This window comes from Lepisosteus platostomus, chromosome 27 (genome assembly GCF_059453375.1).
Source record: "Lepisosteus platostomus isolate fLepPlt1 chromosome 27, fLepPlt1.hap1, whole genome shotgun sequence".
NCBI lineage: Eukaryota > Metazoa > Chordata > Actinopteri > Semionotiformes > Lepisosteidae > Lepisosteus > Lepisosteus platostomus.
The window spans coordinates 4,808,042-4,824,653 of record NC_142637.1 but is presented as its reverse complement, the minus strand read 5'-3'; the positions used below and the strand labels follow the sequence as shown (position 1 = coordinate 4,824,653).

At 45.7% G+C, this 16,612-nt stretch overlaps 2 protein-coding genes across 2 annotated transcripts; one reads left to right on the top strand and one right to left on the bottom strand.

Annotated features, from left to right (window-relative positions):
• Window positions 1-63: 63 nt before the first annotated feature.
• lonp1 (lon peptidase 1, mitochondrial) lies at window positions 64-12,198 on the top strand. Its single transcript, XM_088622273.1, has 18 exons — window positions 64-662; window positions 1,557-1,645; window positions 2,183-2,302; window positions 2,916-3,174; window positions 3,431-3,492; window positions 4,183-4,312; window positions 5,180-5,263; window positions 5,867-6,087; window positions 6,408-6,546; window positions 6,976-7,154; window positions 7,760-7,847; window positions 8,359-8,481; window positions 9,065-9,181; window positions 9,440-9,580; window positions 10,265-10,430; window positions 10,650-10,858; window positions 11,036-11,200; window positions 11,535-12,198. Exons 1-18 carry the CDS (start codon window positions 96-98, stop codon window positions 11,682-11,684), a joined length of 3,009 nt encoding a protein of 1,002 aa, XP_088478399.1. The 5' UTR covers window positions 64-95; the 3' UTR covers window positions 11,685-12,198.
• A 358-nt stretch (window positions 12,199-12,556) lies between these two features.
• Window positions 12,557-15,730, bottom strand: rpl36 (ribosomal protein L36). Its single transcript, XM_088622303.1, has 4 exons — window positions 15,578-15,730; window positions 14,295-14,389; window positions 13,598-13,732; window positions 12,557-12,761 (listed from the first exon to the last, which is right to left on the bottom strand). The coding sequence occupies exons 2-4, from the start codon at window positions 14,385-14,387 to the stop codon at window positions 12,672-12,674; spliced, it is 318 nt and encodes a 105-aa protein (XP_088478429.1). The 5' UTR covers window positions 14,388-14,389; window positions 15,578-15,730; the 3' UTR covers window positions 12,557-12,671.
• Window positions 15,731-16,612: the final 882 nt, after the last annotated feature.

The following is a 16,612-nucleotide window of genomic DNA, read 5'->3' as shown; positions in this document are numbered from 1 at the left end:
TAAACTGTGTGAAGGAGGGGGTGTGGCTCAGATGCTGTCGTAATCAAACGCTGCCGGAAGAGTCTGGTTTCCAAGCCGAAAGCTCTAGATCCAACATGGCCGCCTGCATGAGGATGTGGGGTGCGAGTAGGCAAAGTTACAGAGACGGGGCTGTTTTGGTGAAAAGCAAACTGTGGGCGCTATGCACGGGAACCAGGCAGGTCTCGGTAAGCGGGCTCTCCGGGACCAGCGGACTTGTGACAAAACGTCTGGGCTTGGTGAGCCGCACCGTTTGTAAACCATCGTTAGGCAACGGTAGCGCAGGTATTGCATCAATGACTGGAGCTGCGAGGTCGGCGCGTCTGAGTCAGTGGAGAAGGGTGGCTGGCGTGGGTGCCAACGGGAAGCACTTTGCGGGATCTGGAGAACTGGTTACCTGCAATCAAAGGAGGTATGCCCGGGACTTTGGGAACAAAAGCAGCGCCTACTCCGGCGAGGATGGGGCAGAGAGCGGCGGTTCTGGAGGGGATGAGACAGGAGACGGGGGCGACGGACCTGCGGTGTATCCGCATCCCCAGATGACAGCTCTTACTCCGATGATGGTGCCTGAAGTGTTTCCCAACGTGCCCCTGATAGCTGTCAGCAGGAACCCGGTTTTCCCTAGGTTCATCAAAATAATCGAGGTAAACTAAGCGGCTTGTCAATTCACCTCTATCTTGTGTGACACCACTGATGAAGTTTTTATCAGAATAAACACGTACGGCCTTATCAGAGAACAAGAAGTGTGTTGCGCTGGAATTCTAGGAGGGATAGCTTGATTAGGGGAGAAAAGGAGTTCAGAAATATCTTGACATCCGTTTTTTTTTTTGCTCGTAACGTGGGACTTACAGCTTCTAACCTTTGACCTTCAGCGGGAGTCAGGCTTATTCAACCATGACCGCTGAATTGCGTCATCCAGATATTTTCAAGCGTTTTGTGAACCATTGTGCTTCTAAAAAAAAAACCTTGACAATAATTGAATGGGGGTTCCTTTACACATTAGTTTTTCTGCTCCTCGCTGCGAAGTTCTTGCTCTGCCAAAAAAAAAAAGGAGGGCGAGGTTGCTGAGTGAATAAATAAGCGAAAAAATATTGATGTTTAACATGTTCATTGCAGAATCTCACTGAGACGGGAGCTTTGTAATAATTTCATCATTCAAGGCCAGCTCGTCAAAACAAATTACAAACTGTAGATCACCATGTTGAACTGCTTTTTTTTTAGTAATATTTATTTTAATAATTTTTTATTAGTATATTCGACTGATCCTCTTAGCCAGGCTGACTATGAAGAAATGTATTTTTTAACGTACAGATTTTGGTGTCCATTTATATTGCTGGGTAAAGGGATACATCAACAGTATCTACCAGTGATTTGAACCAGTGAAGAGGAGTTATGAGTCCAGAACCCTAATCAGTACCCCACACTGCCACCCCTGTGGTGCCAGTGTAGCGTGACTGTTGCTGGCTCTTTAGGATGAACACTCACAACTGCAGCAGATGTGGATCCCAGTTCTTATGTGATTACTGTGCTTTTCCCAGGTGAAGAACAATCAACTGGTAGACCTGCTGAGAACGAAGGTTCGTCTGGCGCAGCCCTACGCTGGGATCTTCCTCAAAAAAGATGACAGGTACAGACATTAGCCTCACTGCTGCAAACAGGAAATCCTGCTTTCTGCTCGCAAAGCAGTGCTGGGAAAGAATACGGACATGATACGTACTGACGTTTTGCTTATTTAACTTATTTAACAGTCTGTTGTGTCAACGGTCAGTTATCTTGCACATTCTGAATGCAACACAGCAGGAACTTCAGTGCTGATTATGAGCATGAATACATTGTAAACCATCAATATCAGCTGCCATCCCCACTCTGCCCTTCCCTCTTGATCCACACATCTGGAAAGTCTGGTTTGCAGCATGAATTTGCATGTGGAGTGTGTGTGCGCCTGTCATTTTGGAAAGTCAGTATTGAAGAAGAAAAGGCTGTCATGCTTGAAGCTTGAGACAAATGTAACCAGAGGGTGAATTTCCTATCCTATCCTGGAAGGCAAGGGCGAGGTATGCATGTGTTTTGTTTAAACCGAGCCTTCTACACCTCCTGGTCAGAAGGTGGGAGCTTGTCTCACTCCAGAGGTTGACCGAGAATCTCTTTTCTCCCCCTGTGTCAGTGACGAGTCGGACGTGGTGGAGAGCCTGGAGGCTGTCCACCACACTGGGACCTTTGTGCAGATCCACGAGATGCAGGACCTGGGAGACAAGCTGCGGATGATTGTCATGGGCCACCGCAGGTAGGGGCTGCAGGCCCGTTGTCATTCATAGAAGCGTCCCAGCAACCCGGCAGCAACATCAAGGGCTCTTCTGGCTCCCCGTGGGTTAGACTCCAAACCCGAGATCAAAGCCCCGAGCGAGGGAGTTCAACAGAGCCAGCTTTAATCGCTCTCCGGGGGGAGAGAATCTCAGCGACAGGGACCCCTGTTACACCAACAGCTCTCACAATCGTGAAGGGGACACAGCTGCTTGTGTCCAGCTCTTCTTGCATCATAAAAGCCATTCGTTTCACCAAAGTCTATTCATTCTAACAGTGATTTTACATTGATTGTTATCACGTCTCAAGAACTCATATATATGCATCCTACTCCCTGCCTCTGTTTATTGTGTGCTCCCTGCTGGGAAGTTTTCTCATTCCGAGAGTTCCTGGCTAGGTGTTCGGACTGCCCAGCCCAATCCTGCGGCCATATTTACTGGCCGGTGTCATTGGTGTTGAACTGGAGTATCGCGGGCTTCCCCGGACCAGGTTGCGTGTGAGCTGTGGTTGCTCCCCAGTGTCTTTCCGCGAGCTGTCGTGATCCCGTGGAGGCGCGGCAGAGTTGAGACCCGTCTGCCCCCCCCCTGTGCCTCCAGGATCCGCATCACCCGGCAGCTGGAGGTGGAGCCGGAGGAGCCGCAGCCGGAGGAGGAGGAGGAGGGGGGCAAGCCGAAGGCCCGGCGCAAGGCGAAGCGAGGCAGGAAGGAGGGCTCCCTGGGTGCGGCCGTGGAGGAGCGCGTGCAGCAGGCGGAGCTGACGGTGGAGCCCGGCAGGCCCCCGGCCCCCGGCGAGATCCTCATGGTGGAGGTGGAAAACGTGCAGCACGAAGACTTCCAGGTCACCGAGGAGGTCAAGGTAGTGCCCCCAGCTTGTCCAGGCTCAGCTATGAGCTGGATCCCTAAGAGTTCTATCAGACTGGACCAACGTGTGAGAAAGCAGGTGATGGGAGTACAGATTGGTAGTTCTCTTTAGTACCTGCTCTTTCATTGAGTTCTGCAGCTTTGCTCATGACATCACACTGCCCATATGTACTTTAATTTAAATGAAAGCTAAATGCCAAAAAGTATCAAATTGAAAAAAGTATAATTTTGGTTCCCTTTTTCTTAAATAGGCTCTAACAGCAGAAATAGTCAAGACCATTCGTGACATCATTGCCTTAAATCCGCTCTACAGGTACAGTAATTACAATATTATTCTTTTATGTTGATAACCTCAGTCTGGACTGTCTGCAGGCTTTCCTTGAAAGATTACATCTTACCATTATGGTACACCACAGAATGATTTAGTGCCACCTGCACCTTGCAAAGGAAATATAGGACCTTTCTGAAGCTTTCAGAAAAGGTGCTTGCTTCTTTTGACATTTGTATCTGATTTCAAAATTCATTTCTCCCAACAAATTGACTGGGTAGGTTGTTCCACACTCCCACAACCCTCTGGGTCAAGAAATGCCTCCTGTTCTGGGATTAAAATGCACTTCCACTTAGTTTCCACTTGTGACCACTTGTTCATGTTTCACTGGTCAGTCTGAAGAAATATGCTTGGTTGAATTTGTCCCCTTGTAGTCCTCTGTTGAAGGTTCAGTTCCTTCAGCCTGTTGATGTAAGACACTCCCTGAAGCCCAGAAATGTGTGTTTGCTTTTCTCTGAACTGATTTCAGTGTAGCAATATATTTTCTGTCACATGGTGACCACAGCTGTACACAGTCTTCTAATCAAGGCCTTAATTTAATAATTGAAATGTTTTATTTAATTTAAGAAATGAAATTGAGTGCAAAGCAAGACATTTCCCAAGACCTCTGGGATCTGAACTCTCCTCTGCTGCTGTGAATACGCTTCCTGAGGCACAATGTTTTGGTTTCCTCAGAGAGTCCGTTCTCCAGATGATGCAGGCTGGACAGAGGGTGGTGGACAATCCCATCTACCTGAGTGACATGGGGGCGGCTCTGACCGGAGCAGAATCCCATGAACTCCAGGATGTCCTAGAGGAGACCAACGTAAGTTGAGCCGAGAGAGTCGCAGGGATGTGAGAGATGAGGATAAGATGGAACCTGTGTGTTGACACTTGTGTAACACTGAATAGCTGAACCGTTTGCATTCTTTATGAGGTTCTGTCATCCCATTTAATAATTGAAGACCTCAGATGCCTATAGCTTTAAGTCCACCACTGTGGTCTGATGGGCGGTAGGTGTTTGCACCAGGTTAACAGCAGCCGTTTTGATTTTTAGAGTTCACTGTGTCAGAGCTTGCCCTGTAGAATTGTCTTAATACCCCTAATGGCCAGCAGGGACTTGAAATTCCCTCCAGTAGATATAGTCTGTGAATCTGGGCTTCTGGCCTGGCGGGACTCCAGAGTCACGTCAAATGACATGAGAGTGCAGAACGGAGGTGGACACTGGTTAGAGTTCGGCACCCAGATGGGAATTGAGCGCTGCTAAAAAAAGTGAGTTTCACCAGTGTGAGTTATTTTTTTTTCATTAAACGTGAGTCAGTCCCTTAACAACCTAATGATATCAGAACATTCAACATGTGGGAGGAGAGAGAATTCAGGACTTCCCCTGCCAGTCCCCCTTGGCTTTAAAAACTTGTTGTCCAACAAATGAGACCTTTTTTGACTGTCAAAGGAAGTATTCATTACAATATATGAGCACCATACATTCCAGTTCCAATTCCACCGTTCTCAATATATGAGCACTTTTTACTCTTTTTGTATACAAATGCCAACATTCAACATTCAATCAGACGTGCAGAGTTGAAAGGCACTGCCTGGGGCACTGCAGGGTTCTTCTGCAGATCTCTGCAAGACGTGCTCCGTTGTGTCCGTGCAGAGCGAGTGTGATTTCCATTTCCGTGTTTCCCTGCAGATCCCGAAGCGGCTGTACAAGGCCCTCTCCCTGCTGAAGAAGGAGTACGAGCTGAGCAAGCTGCAGCAGCGCCTTGGGAGAGAGGTAGGCATGGGACTGCTGACCTTCCTCGTCAGGCCCCACTCGTTAAACTGAATTAGATCAATCAGATTTACCCACTAACTAATTTTCCCCATGAAGAAGAGATGCTACAAAAGCAGCTATTTCTTTTGATGGGGAAGATGTCTGCAATGAGAAGTTCTCATGCGCTGAAGATTTTCCACAGTGCACAATACACAATATTCAGCAATATTGGAGAAGGCCTGTCGTGTTAGCACTGTTATGAAAGACATTGGTAATTGGTCCATGTGGTGTGGTCGGCAGCGTTAGTAGTGAAGATCAAAAGACTCTGAATTTGTGTGTGCAATGATCAGAAGTTGCCCTTCCTATAAATAACATGAATCCTGGTGAATACACAACCCTTTGTATAGTCCTGGATGTTGGGTCAACCCTTTGGATTCAGAATGGAGGATGAGAAATATCTCCTGGTGACAGTTGTTGACTAAACCATGGGATTTTTCGAGTTTTTCACAATGACACAAACCATGTGCAATTTGCCTGAAGGCTCTGTGTTCTGAAATATTGAATTAGCTTTGTGGACCTGTCAGGCTTTGATTGGGGGTAGTGATGGTTGTGGTGTCCCTTCAGGTGGAGGAGAAGATCAAGCAGACCCACAGGAAGTACCTCCTGCAGGAGCAGCTGAAGATCATCAAGAAGGAGCTGGGCCTGGAGAAGGAGGACAAGGACGCCATCGACGAGAAGTTCCGGGAGAGGCTGAAGGACCGCGTGGTGCCGCAGCACGTCATGGAGGTCATCGATGAGGAGCTCAACAAGCTCGGCCTGCTGGACAACCACTCTTCTGAGTTCAAGTCAGTCCTTGCACATACAGTACATCTGGATGTTCCTTCTGTTCCCCTCAATTTCATGAGTGTATGGTGGAATAACTGAGCATTGGTGTAGCTTTTGAATTGTTTCATATTCATTCATTGTTTGTCTGTGTGCAACAGCAATGCTTCATAGTTTCAAACTACTTTCTAAAAGGATCATCAAAATCTTGTGCATCTGCAGTTTTGTCCCTTACTGGAATTCATGTGAATTGCTGGTCGGTCCAGATCTCTTACATAAAATCGAGTGTAGGGTGTAGGGATTGAGACTCAGTGTATTTACCGGCTCTTGTGGGCCTTCCCAGTGTGACCCGGAACTACTTGGACTGGCTGACCTCCATGCCCTGGGGCAAGTACAGCGAGGAGAACCTGGAGCTGGGCCGGGCCAGAGAAGTGCTGGAGGAGGACCATTATGGGATGGAGGATGTGAAGAAACGTATCCTGGTGCGTCTTGAGATCTTGTTCCAATATACTGAAAAATTTGTATTCCGATAAATGTCCTTGGGATATCCTTCCTGGGGCACTTTTGCATTTCTTGGCACCTAGTCCTATAATTGGGTGAACACGAGCTTATATTAATAAACAGGCTTTTGCTTCTGAATGTGGAATTCTTTAGCGTTTTCTTAGGCAGCTATAAAAAGCATTTATTCAGTAGCAGAACACATCCAATTGGAGAGGAACATTGCCTTTCTTTGGAGGTTATTTATCCTGTAAAACAGTGAATAATTAAAAAAGGAAGGTAATGCTCAAGACGTGTAGCCCGGCTGTGCTGTCTTCAGCCAGCCTCGGCGAGGTGTCGCCTGTGGGTGTTTCGGGGCCGGAGGAGCCCCGTCTCGGTGCCAGCCCCTCTGCCCCTTGCCCTCTGCCCCACAGGAGTTCATTGCGGTGAGCCAGCTGCGGGGCTCCACGCAGGGCAAGATCCTGTGCTTCTACGGCCCCCCCGGCGTGGGCAAGACCAGCATCGCCCGCTCCATCGCCAGGGCCCTGAACCGCCAGTACTTCCGCTTCAGCGTGGGCGGCATGACGGACGTGGCAGAGATCAAAGGGCACAGGTGCGTGGCCCCTCGCCAGCCTGCACGAGGAGTTTAAAGGCAGCCAGGCCGAAGATCCCTTCTTCAGAAGATTCCTCCTCTTGTCATTTTGTCAGCGGGGAAAAAAAATGTCAAATCTTACAATGAGTGGAACAGAGATCTTTGAGAAGAAAAGTATGCACTTATTCAAGACCCATGTGGGACTTATTGCCCCCTGACCAGGCATACTTCAGTGCTTCATGAGTAGTGCTAACGGATTTATTTGTGCCAATACACCCAGTTAAATGGGCTCCATGGCTAATCAAAGTATTGCACTTTCGGTCATTTAGCTCCAGGTACGTACTTTTCAGGCGCAGAAAGAAACATTGTTCTTAAAATAATGGGGAATTAATATCTGCCAGTGATGGTCCAGATTCTGACTTCCAATAGGAAGGGACATTCCCCTCCAAACAATATTTGAAAGTAAACAGGGAGCTATGCCCCACAGGAGGAATAAGGGAATAGAACGGTGACAGATTGTATTTCAGTTAAATGGCACCAAAGAAGAAAAGCTCATCATTGTTGAGAAGGATCAGCTATGCAGGAGCTATCCAGTGTCTTCTTACAGTCTTATGTGTTCCTTTCAGGAGAACATATGTGGGAGCAATGCCAGGAAAAATCATCCAGTGCCTGAAGAAAACGAAGACGGAGAATCCCTTGGTCCTCATAGATGAGGTACTTTTCCTCTGCCAGATAGACACGACTTGTGCACTTAGTACGCAGTGGGTTTTAGCAGCAGAGGCACTGCCCGCAGTCACTACAGTGAAGATTGTTTCAAAACAGATGGAATTATTTTTCTGTGAACCATGTCTGTTTTAAATCTGTTACTGTTGGAGTGAAACAAATTAGTAATTTTTTTTAAAGAAATGTAAAGCATTTTCATGTTATTTGCTCTAAATGTGGATTACTATGAACAGACCTGTGTCGAGGCCAGTGTGGGCCAGACAGCTGAAAACCAGTTTGGTATTCATTAATCCTTTCCTTGTGCAAGGACTTTGGCAGGCCTGATGTTTTCATAAATCATTTCAAGGAGAATTAATCTTGTTTGCATGACCGTACACAAAAAAAGGAATATGACAGAAGTGCTTTCAATTGTGCAAATTCTGGGGCGATGGAAGAAACCATCCTGGAAGAAGCATATTTTTATCTTGCTAAGGGCTGTACTGAGCAGGTCTTGTTGTTGCAGGTTGATAAGATTGGTCGTGGTTACCAGGGTGATCCGTCTTCCGCCCTGCTAGAATTGCTCGACCCGGAACAGAACAGCAACTTCCTGGATCACTACCTGGACGTGCCTGTGGACCTGTCGAAGGTCAGTGACCCTGGGCAGCACTGGACTCCTGCTCTGCTGCTAGAGCACCGCATGGGATGGAGAAATATCCCAATTTGATTGAGAGAATAATTTTGATCTCCTCTATCCTCACCCAAAAGAAATTGTGATCTGGATGTCACAATATATTCCAGTTGTTTTAATAATAACTTTAATTAGAGTGAAACAAACACAGAACAAGTCCCAGTATAGTATATAGGGCAGTGGTGTATGCTCTTATTCTAGTTTCTGTTTTTTCTTCTCCCCACCTGAAGAAATACTAGCAAGCATAGATTGGCTTTTAAGTTCTCCTCTTCTCCAGTGCCCTGTTGGGGACTGAAGCCCCATTCCTGAAGTGGAGGTGAGGGGGGTATAGTCCTGTTCTTTCAGTCCTACCTCTTTCTGAGATAGGCTTTGAATTCCCAGGACCTTCACCAGGATAGGTGCCTAACTGAAAATGGGTGGTGGGTTTTATTGAAGGTATTTTCGTTAGTGTCAGCTAACTGCTTCTTCTGTGAACAGATCTGGACCTCAGGGTTCCTCAGAAAGCCCGAGTTATGTGCTAAGCAGTACGGTCTGTTCTTAGGTGCTGTTCATCTGCACTGCCAACGTGACCGACACCATCCCTGAGCCCCTGCGAGACAGGATGGAAATGATCAATGTGTCGGGATACGTGGCACAGGAGAAACTGGCCATTGCAGAGGTAGGCTAAAGAGGCTCTTGGCTGGAGGAAGACACTGGTTTGAATTCACGTTCATGTTTAATGCAGCGTTCATCCTGTTACAGCAGTGTTTCTCAACCTTTTCCATCCCACGACGCGCGTAACCATAGAAACCGAGATTGTACGACACACAATAATATTCTAAACCAAACCCCTTTCGGTTTCGTGCTGTGGGGGTGGGTGTGGGGCAGGTGTCTTCAGCGCACTCATGTGCGGCTGTGGGCTGGCTCTCTCTGGCAGAGGTACCTGGTCCCTCAGATGCGGACGCTGTGCGGGGTGGACGAGCAGAAGACCAGCATCTCCTCGGAGGCCCTGACTGTCCTCATTAGGCAGTACTGCAGGGAGAGTGGGGTCAGGAACCTGCAGAAGCAGGTGGAGAAGGTGAGGAGCCTGAACTTTCTGATTGAAAACAGTCACACTGGAGAGAAGGAAAGACCATAATAAAGTATAAGTGTGAATGTGCAACTTTTCTTATTCTAGTAAAATGGGCTTAGTTTACACTCTTATCATTTTCACTTTGGAGTGTTGAGGTCAGTTGTTGTTGAAACTACAGGTAAGTGCACTTAAAACCAAGAACACAAGGAATTTCTTTACCCAGAGGTTTGCTGGAGTATGGACTAAGCTACCCAGCCGTGTTGTTGAAGTTGATACTTTGGCTTTTTACAAACAGCATCTGGATGAGATCCTTGAAACAATTTACTTCTAACTATCAAGTTAACTACTAAGTGGGGTAGATGGGCCAAACGGCCTCTGCTCCTTTGTAATCTTTCTTATGATCTGAAATTTTAAAATGTTGGGATCTGTCATTTAGATGGACATTGAAAATGGGGATTGAAGGCATTTTAAAATCTTGTTGTATGTACTTTTTAGTTAGGCTCTGCAGCGATCTGTTATCACTGTACTGTAAGTATTATTGGATGCTTTTGAAGGTTTACAGTGCTCCTAATAGCACTGTAGATACGGTATTTTTAAGGGCTGCCAAAGTTGATCTCTTTCTTTCTTGCGACCAGTTGCTGTTCACTTCTTCGCACGCTGAGCTCTCCCTCTGTTCTGTTTGTGCGGTAGGTGTTCAGGAAGGCTGCCTACCGTATTGTGAACGGGGAGGAAAGCTCAGTGCAGGTAACAGCTGACAACCTGCAGGACTACGTGGGCAAGCCCATCTTCACTGTGGACAGGATGTATGACGTCACCCCCCCTGGAGTGGTCATGGGCCTGGCCTGGACAGCCATGGGTGAGGGTCCTGCACTGGACAGCACTCCGAGTGCTGGTTTTTCACGAACACTATGCACGTCAAGAATGCCTATTGAGCGTGGTCCGTGTATCTTCGTAGGAAACTCCTCTTTTAGTGAGAAAACATTGTAAAAAAAAAATGCAGACACTCCCCTTTTGCCCTTTTGACACTTTCCCATCCGAAATAAAGGATTCGTCCCCTCTCACCCTGTTCTCACAGGTGGCTCCACGCTGTTCATCGAGACGTCTCTGAGGCGCCCCCCGGACGCGACGGGCAAGGAGGGGTCCCTGGAGATGACAGGGCAGCTGGGAGACGTGATGAAGGAGAGTGCCAAGATCGCCTACACCTTCGCCCGGGCCTTCCTCCTGAAGGAGCAGCCCTGCAACGACTTCCTGGTCGGATCCCATCTGCACCTGCACGTGCCCGAGGTCAGCCTCACCGTCTCTTAACTGTATTGTCACCGAATTAAAACCCAGCATTGGCTAGAAATAGTATGCTTATTTTCTGATTATAGAGGCGGAAGAGGGCTTGGTTGCATGCAAGTATGAAAATGGTACATTTTTGCTTAACGTTCAGTTTTTCTTCTCGTGCGCTGTGCTTTGCAGGGCGCCACGCCAAAGGATGGGCCGAGTGCTGGGTGCACTATTGTCACGGCCCTGGTCTCTCTTGCCACAAACACGGCGGCACGGCAGAACGTGGCCATGACGGGGGAGGTGTCCCTGACCGGCAAGATCCTGCCCGTGGGTGGCATCAAGGAGAAGACGATCGCGGTGAGTGAAGGGGAAGAGCCGTCTCTCCTTGCCTGGCCGCCTCGCACTACCAGCGCTGCAGAGAGCCTCTGCTCTTTCACATGGAGATCAGCGGGTGTGACTGTCAGCATGCAGCTCACTTGTGACAGTAGCCATCAGGCGCTTGGTAAAGAATAAAATCTGCAGAAAAGTAATCTAAGACATATGCATGTTGTACATTTCTTATGGTGGAGGTTTAGTATCATCAAAGCACGTTTTGCAAATGATTTTATTTTCTAGTTGTAAGCCCCGTACAGCATTTTCATATGCAAAGTCCTGTTCCCCCTGACCGTGTCCTTTTCCTTCCCTGCTGTAGGCCAGGAGAGCTGGGGTTACCTGCATCATCTTGCCTGCAGAGAACAAGAAAGACTACTCGGACCTGCCCGACTTCATCACCGAGGGGCTGGAGGTGCACTTCGTGGACCATTACCAGCAGATATATGACATTGTTTTTCCCAAGCCCTGATGCTGGCACTGTGCAGGTCAGGCTCACTGTTTCCGAATGGCCTCCTTCTGAAGCGTCACTACAGTGCGTCTCTTAAGCGAAATCCTGGACACCACCACCGGTTTTGTGTTGATCGAGATATGGAAAAATCCTGATGAGAATGGACTTAATTTTTCTGCTTGGTCCACTATGTATAGAACACAGAAGAGCTCCTCATCATGATTGAAAATAAATGTGAACCCTGGTCCAGGCTACTGAAAACAAAAGGATGAAGTGCCGACATCCTGCAAAATGGACTGATACAGAAAAGTGAAACTTTTTTTGCTGTCTAGCCCAGATGCATATGCCTTGCTTTTTTGCCATGGCAGACAAATCTTGTTATCCCAAGGACACTTGTTTAAAGACAATAGATCTTGCTGCTAAGCAGTGTAGACTTTGGAGATGAATCATAAACTGAAACATTTTGTACAAACTTTTAATGTTGTCGGTGGCATTGCCTTTAAATATACTAAAGTAAAAATTATTTAAAAATTGTTATACGAGTTCTTTATCTTTCTTTAAAGCTGATGTATAAGCCAGAGATCAAATCACATCTGGTTACTCCTAGTAAATAGTTTACTAGTATCTATCTAAATCCAAAAGTAAAAAGGAACTACTACAAGAGAAGATAAGCTTCTTTTGAAGCTTATGTGATTACTAACCAAGTTCAAAAGCTCATTCCCAATTTCTCTTAAGATTTTAGTACTTGTATAAACCATTTTCTGTTTGGAACAGCCTTAGGACAGATGCTATGAAGATAAAAATGAATTAAATTGTGCGTAGTACTGAAAAGCATAACTGGGATGTTCCATTAAAACATGTTATTTCTGTGGAAAATACTACTTTAGCTCAAAAACATGGAAAGGCAGATTTACTTCCAACATTATGAACTGGTTGCTTTTACATCCCAAAACAAAGCACAGCAGATTGCATTTTTTTGGAAATATTTATTTTGTACTATTACACAACTTATTCCTTCTTGGCAGCAGCCTTTCTCATTGCAGCCAGGACGTTGCTGAGCTCTTCCCTCTTTCTCTTGGCGCGGATGTGAGTTCCCACCTGTAAGCACAGATGCGCTTGAGAACCATATGCAAGACAGGTAGGCATGTATAAATCTCCCTGCAAGGTGCTGCGCTCATCAGATACGACCTAATCTGGACAGTCTTTTGGAGGTTTGTGTAATGCCTCAGGTCTAACCTACCTGGGCAATCTCTGTCATTCACATATTTGGTATTTACTAGATCAAAAACTAGACAAATCCTCTAAGAGTTTTTTTTTCCCCCCCACTGAATACACTGCTTTATATTAACACTATTCAAAGGAATTCCAAGGTCTTCAAATACTGAGAGAGCTAAGAACAGGTTTTTGAGCTGAGTGTAAAGGTGTAATAAATAATAAAGGTATATTGGGCAGATCTCTCGTTAATTAACATGAGTAGTTTTATAAATGCCCTGAAAGATTTCACAAATGCAGTTTGGCACAGGTTTAGGGTGGAACATGGAAATGCAAATCCATGTACAGGTAAGTATGAATAGTTGATAAATGTACTGTCAATCAGGCACAAACTACTTAACACTTAGGAACAAGTAGAGACTATATTGGCCGAAAACTTGCCTCTCTTTTCTCCATAGTACAGAATACACCTTTACTTTTCCTTTGCAGCCTATGCATGCTGATGCAGCTGCCTACTTAAGCTTTTCCAACCTACTTAACACTTAACTGTACATGAGTGAACTAACTGTGAAATAAAAGTAGATGCAAGAAAACTGGAGATGCTAATCATAAGGAAACCGGACATCCACTGTCCAATTCACTTACAACGAAGTCACCAGCTGTCACTAACCGTCACTCGGCCTACACCAGCACATACAAACTGGGGGACCACGCACACGTACCCTTTTCTTGATGAACTTCAGAGCACGTTTGTCCTTGGACACCTTCAGCAACTCCATGGCGCGCCTCTCGTAGGGGGCGAAGCCACACACCTCGCGGATCATATCGCGGACGAACTTGGTGTGCTTGGTCAGGTGCTACGGACGCGGCAGAAAAACCAGGCTTGGAAAACGACCAACAAAAACGCACACTACTGCAGATAATATGCTTGCCCCCCCAAAATGAACACCAGTTCAAAACTAGTTGAAAAAACGAACTACTGGTTTTCAGAAGCAAAGATCGAGAAGCCAATTTGATAACTAAGAATTTCCATTTAGTTCTCCCCTTTAGTAGACCTTGACTTCAAGGATAATCCAAAAAGCATCTAAACACACTTGCATTTATAGCTAGTTGTGAGAAAAGGTTCTCCATTTGTTTACAATGACATATTGTGTGACATTAAATATTTGAGGTAATTATGCAGTTGTGTACTACTGACTACAAAAGTCTACAAGAAGTTCAGAAAGAAACATAGAAATTAACAAATTAACAAAGCCCCTCTAGTGCACTATTCTAACAGAAAGCACTGCCTTCAGTGAGACAGTCTCTGGCACAAAGAATAATGGCTTTACAAATAACTGGTATCTACTTCATTATCTAGCCTCAGGTGCACCAATGCAGAAGCAGCAGACTGGACATTGTCAGCTTCTGAACACTCACCCCTCTCCTACGGCTGTGTTTGGGCTTGGCCACATTCTTGGTGACTGGGTGGCCTTTGTTAAGGCCAACAGCCATAGGATACCTGATTGCCATGTCTGGGGAAAAAATAAATAAAAATCAGTTATAGGGCATCACACCTGTACGACATCGGGGCTTTCATCGTTTCCCTGCAGTTACAAGAAACCTACAAGCAATGAATACACTCCCCCCATCTGTTATTAGAAAGCTACAGTAAGTTTCGCAACACCCAGAGCCCACACCTGAAGCTGGGTACAAGGTGGGACTATACCCTGAATGGACCCCACTCCATCAGAGGGCACCTCTGCACACATGCAGTCTACACACTGACACAGGTTAACCCTGCCAGCATGTTTTCATGGGTTGCAAGGGACCCCATGTGATCACTGGAGATCATGCAAACCTTCCACACAAGAAGATACCCCCCCATCCTTCAACTGAACTCGGGTCTCAAGACCTGTAAGGCAGCGGTGCTAACCTCCCTGCCTGCCACCTAATGCACACCTGGACAAAATTACAGGCGTCAAATTACTATGACGACACCCAACTTCAGTGCAGAAGCACTCGGATTTGACCTGGAACCAACTAGTGATCAGGGTAGTATATTATTTGGGACGGGGGGGTTCTCTTTTTGTACATTTGGGGCTATTAACTAAACATTTTAATATGTACACTTTACAGCGCTGCTAAAAAGAACATTTTAAAATAAATCAAGCTCGCATAATCGACACCCACCTAGCACGAAAACAAAAGCACGCTGCTTAGTGTTCACCTTTGAACAATAACGCTACGACCCTCTTCAAATGATTCCATATCAAACTGTGTAAAGTCAAACATCGTACGATGACAGCATGACAACATTTTACATTTAAGTCGTTTCTTATTGTAGCTAGTGGCCCGACACCTTCTTTCACCCTATATTTTACATCACCCTCATAGAAGAGGATACAAAAACAGAATGCAGCTGTTTTTTTTAGGATGTATTTAACACTGTAATACAGGTAGGCAATGAACACAACTGCGCGACACCACTGTAAATCCAAATGCTTATTAAACGCAATGAATGGTGCCTCTGGGCACAGAGAGGAGCTCTACTTATTAGCCGCACAGTGACAGTTATTCGCGATGTATCCAAACAATATCGTTCACAAGCTGAGGTGTACAGTAGAGATTTTCAGTGTAATGGTACCACTAACACAAAAATGGACCGATGCTTCAGATTTCGTTAAGATTGTAATCCCACAGCCAAGGACCATCTTTCTTACCTTCTTTCTCTAATGGCGGACACACAGGAAGGACCTTACCACGCCGGAATGCTGGGAAATCTGACTTCCTCCCTCAGCAGAAATAAGGAAGGCGAAAATCTTAGAGCGCCCTCTACTGGACAGACTGATTATCGAAAACCGGTTCTTCCCAGGACAAGTACCTGAACAGTAAGCAGAAAAATACCACCTAACTCTTACAACTGAGGTTGAATTGAAACTTTACAGAAAAGCCAGTTCTTGAAACGTTTTCGTTTTGAATGGGCAAGCAGGTAATTCGTTCAATTAAGCAGTTTAAAGATTTATTTTTTTTAATGTCAACGACTTGTAGCTCTCGGTGAGCAGTCGCCAGTCCTGATATATAAACGAACCAATTTATAAGAACACTCACATGTGGTACATGCCTTTGCGCATTGGCGGTTTATAGTTAGCTTGAAAAGACCTGATTATGGCTCTCCAGGACCAGAGCTAGCAACAACAATTAAATGACAGTGAAGCTAGGGGTTTCATTACTTATATAGAAACTACGACTCTTGTTTCCAACAGAAGCCCGTAAATTTGAAAATGGTCCACTGAGTATCAAGGGACAAATACGAATGATTCTGCCAGTATACAGTAGAATTTAAAATAGGAAGAGAACCAGAGAGCCTTGCATAGTAACACAGAACATAGTCTTCAAAATAAAGTCTTCAGGTCATTCTCCAAAACAGGTCCGGATGGACAGTTTCACTTCAAGATTCGAGAATCTTAAGTTTTGCTTTGTAATGAAATACCAGTGTCTCAAACAATACAAACCTTAAAGCTTAAAGCATTCGAGTTAAATGCTTTAAAATGGGTTCGCTTTAATTTTAATTAAATCCAAACTTTGGTTGAAAACAAGGCACCAGCCCTGCGCAGTATTTTCCTATACATGTATGCAGTAACAGTACTGCAGCATTATAGAGGTAGCCTCGAGCAAAACTCATCTTCACACCGGAGTTAAGATCCAGATGAGTGTAAAACTTAAAATCCACCTTTTGACCGCCTATTTCATGCATC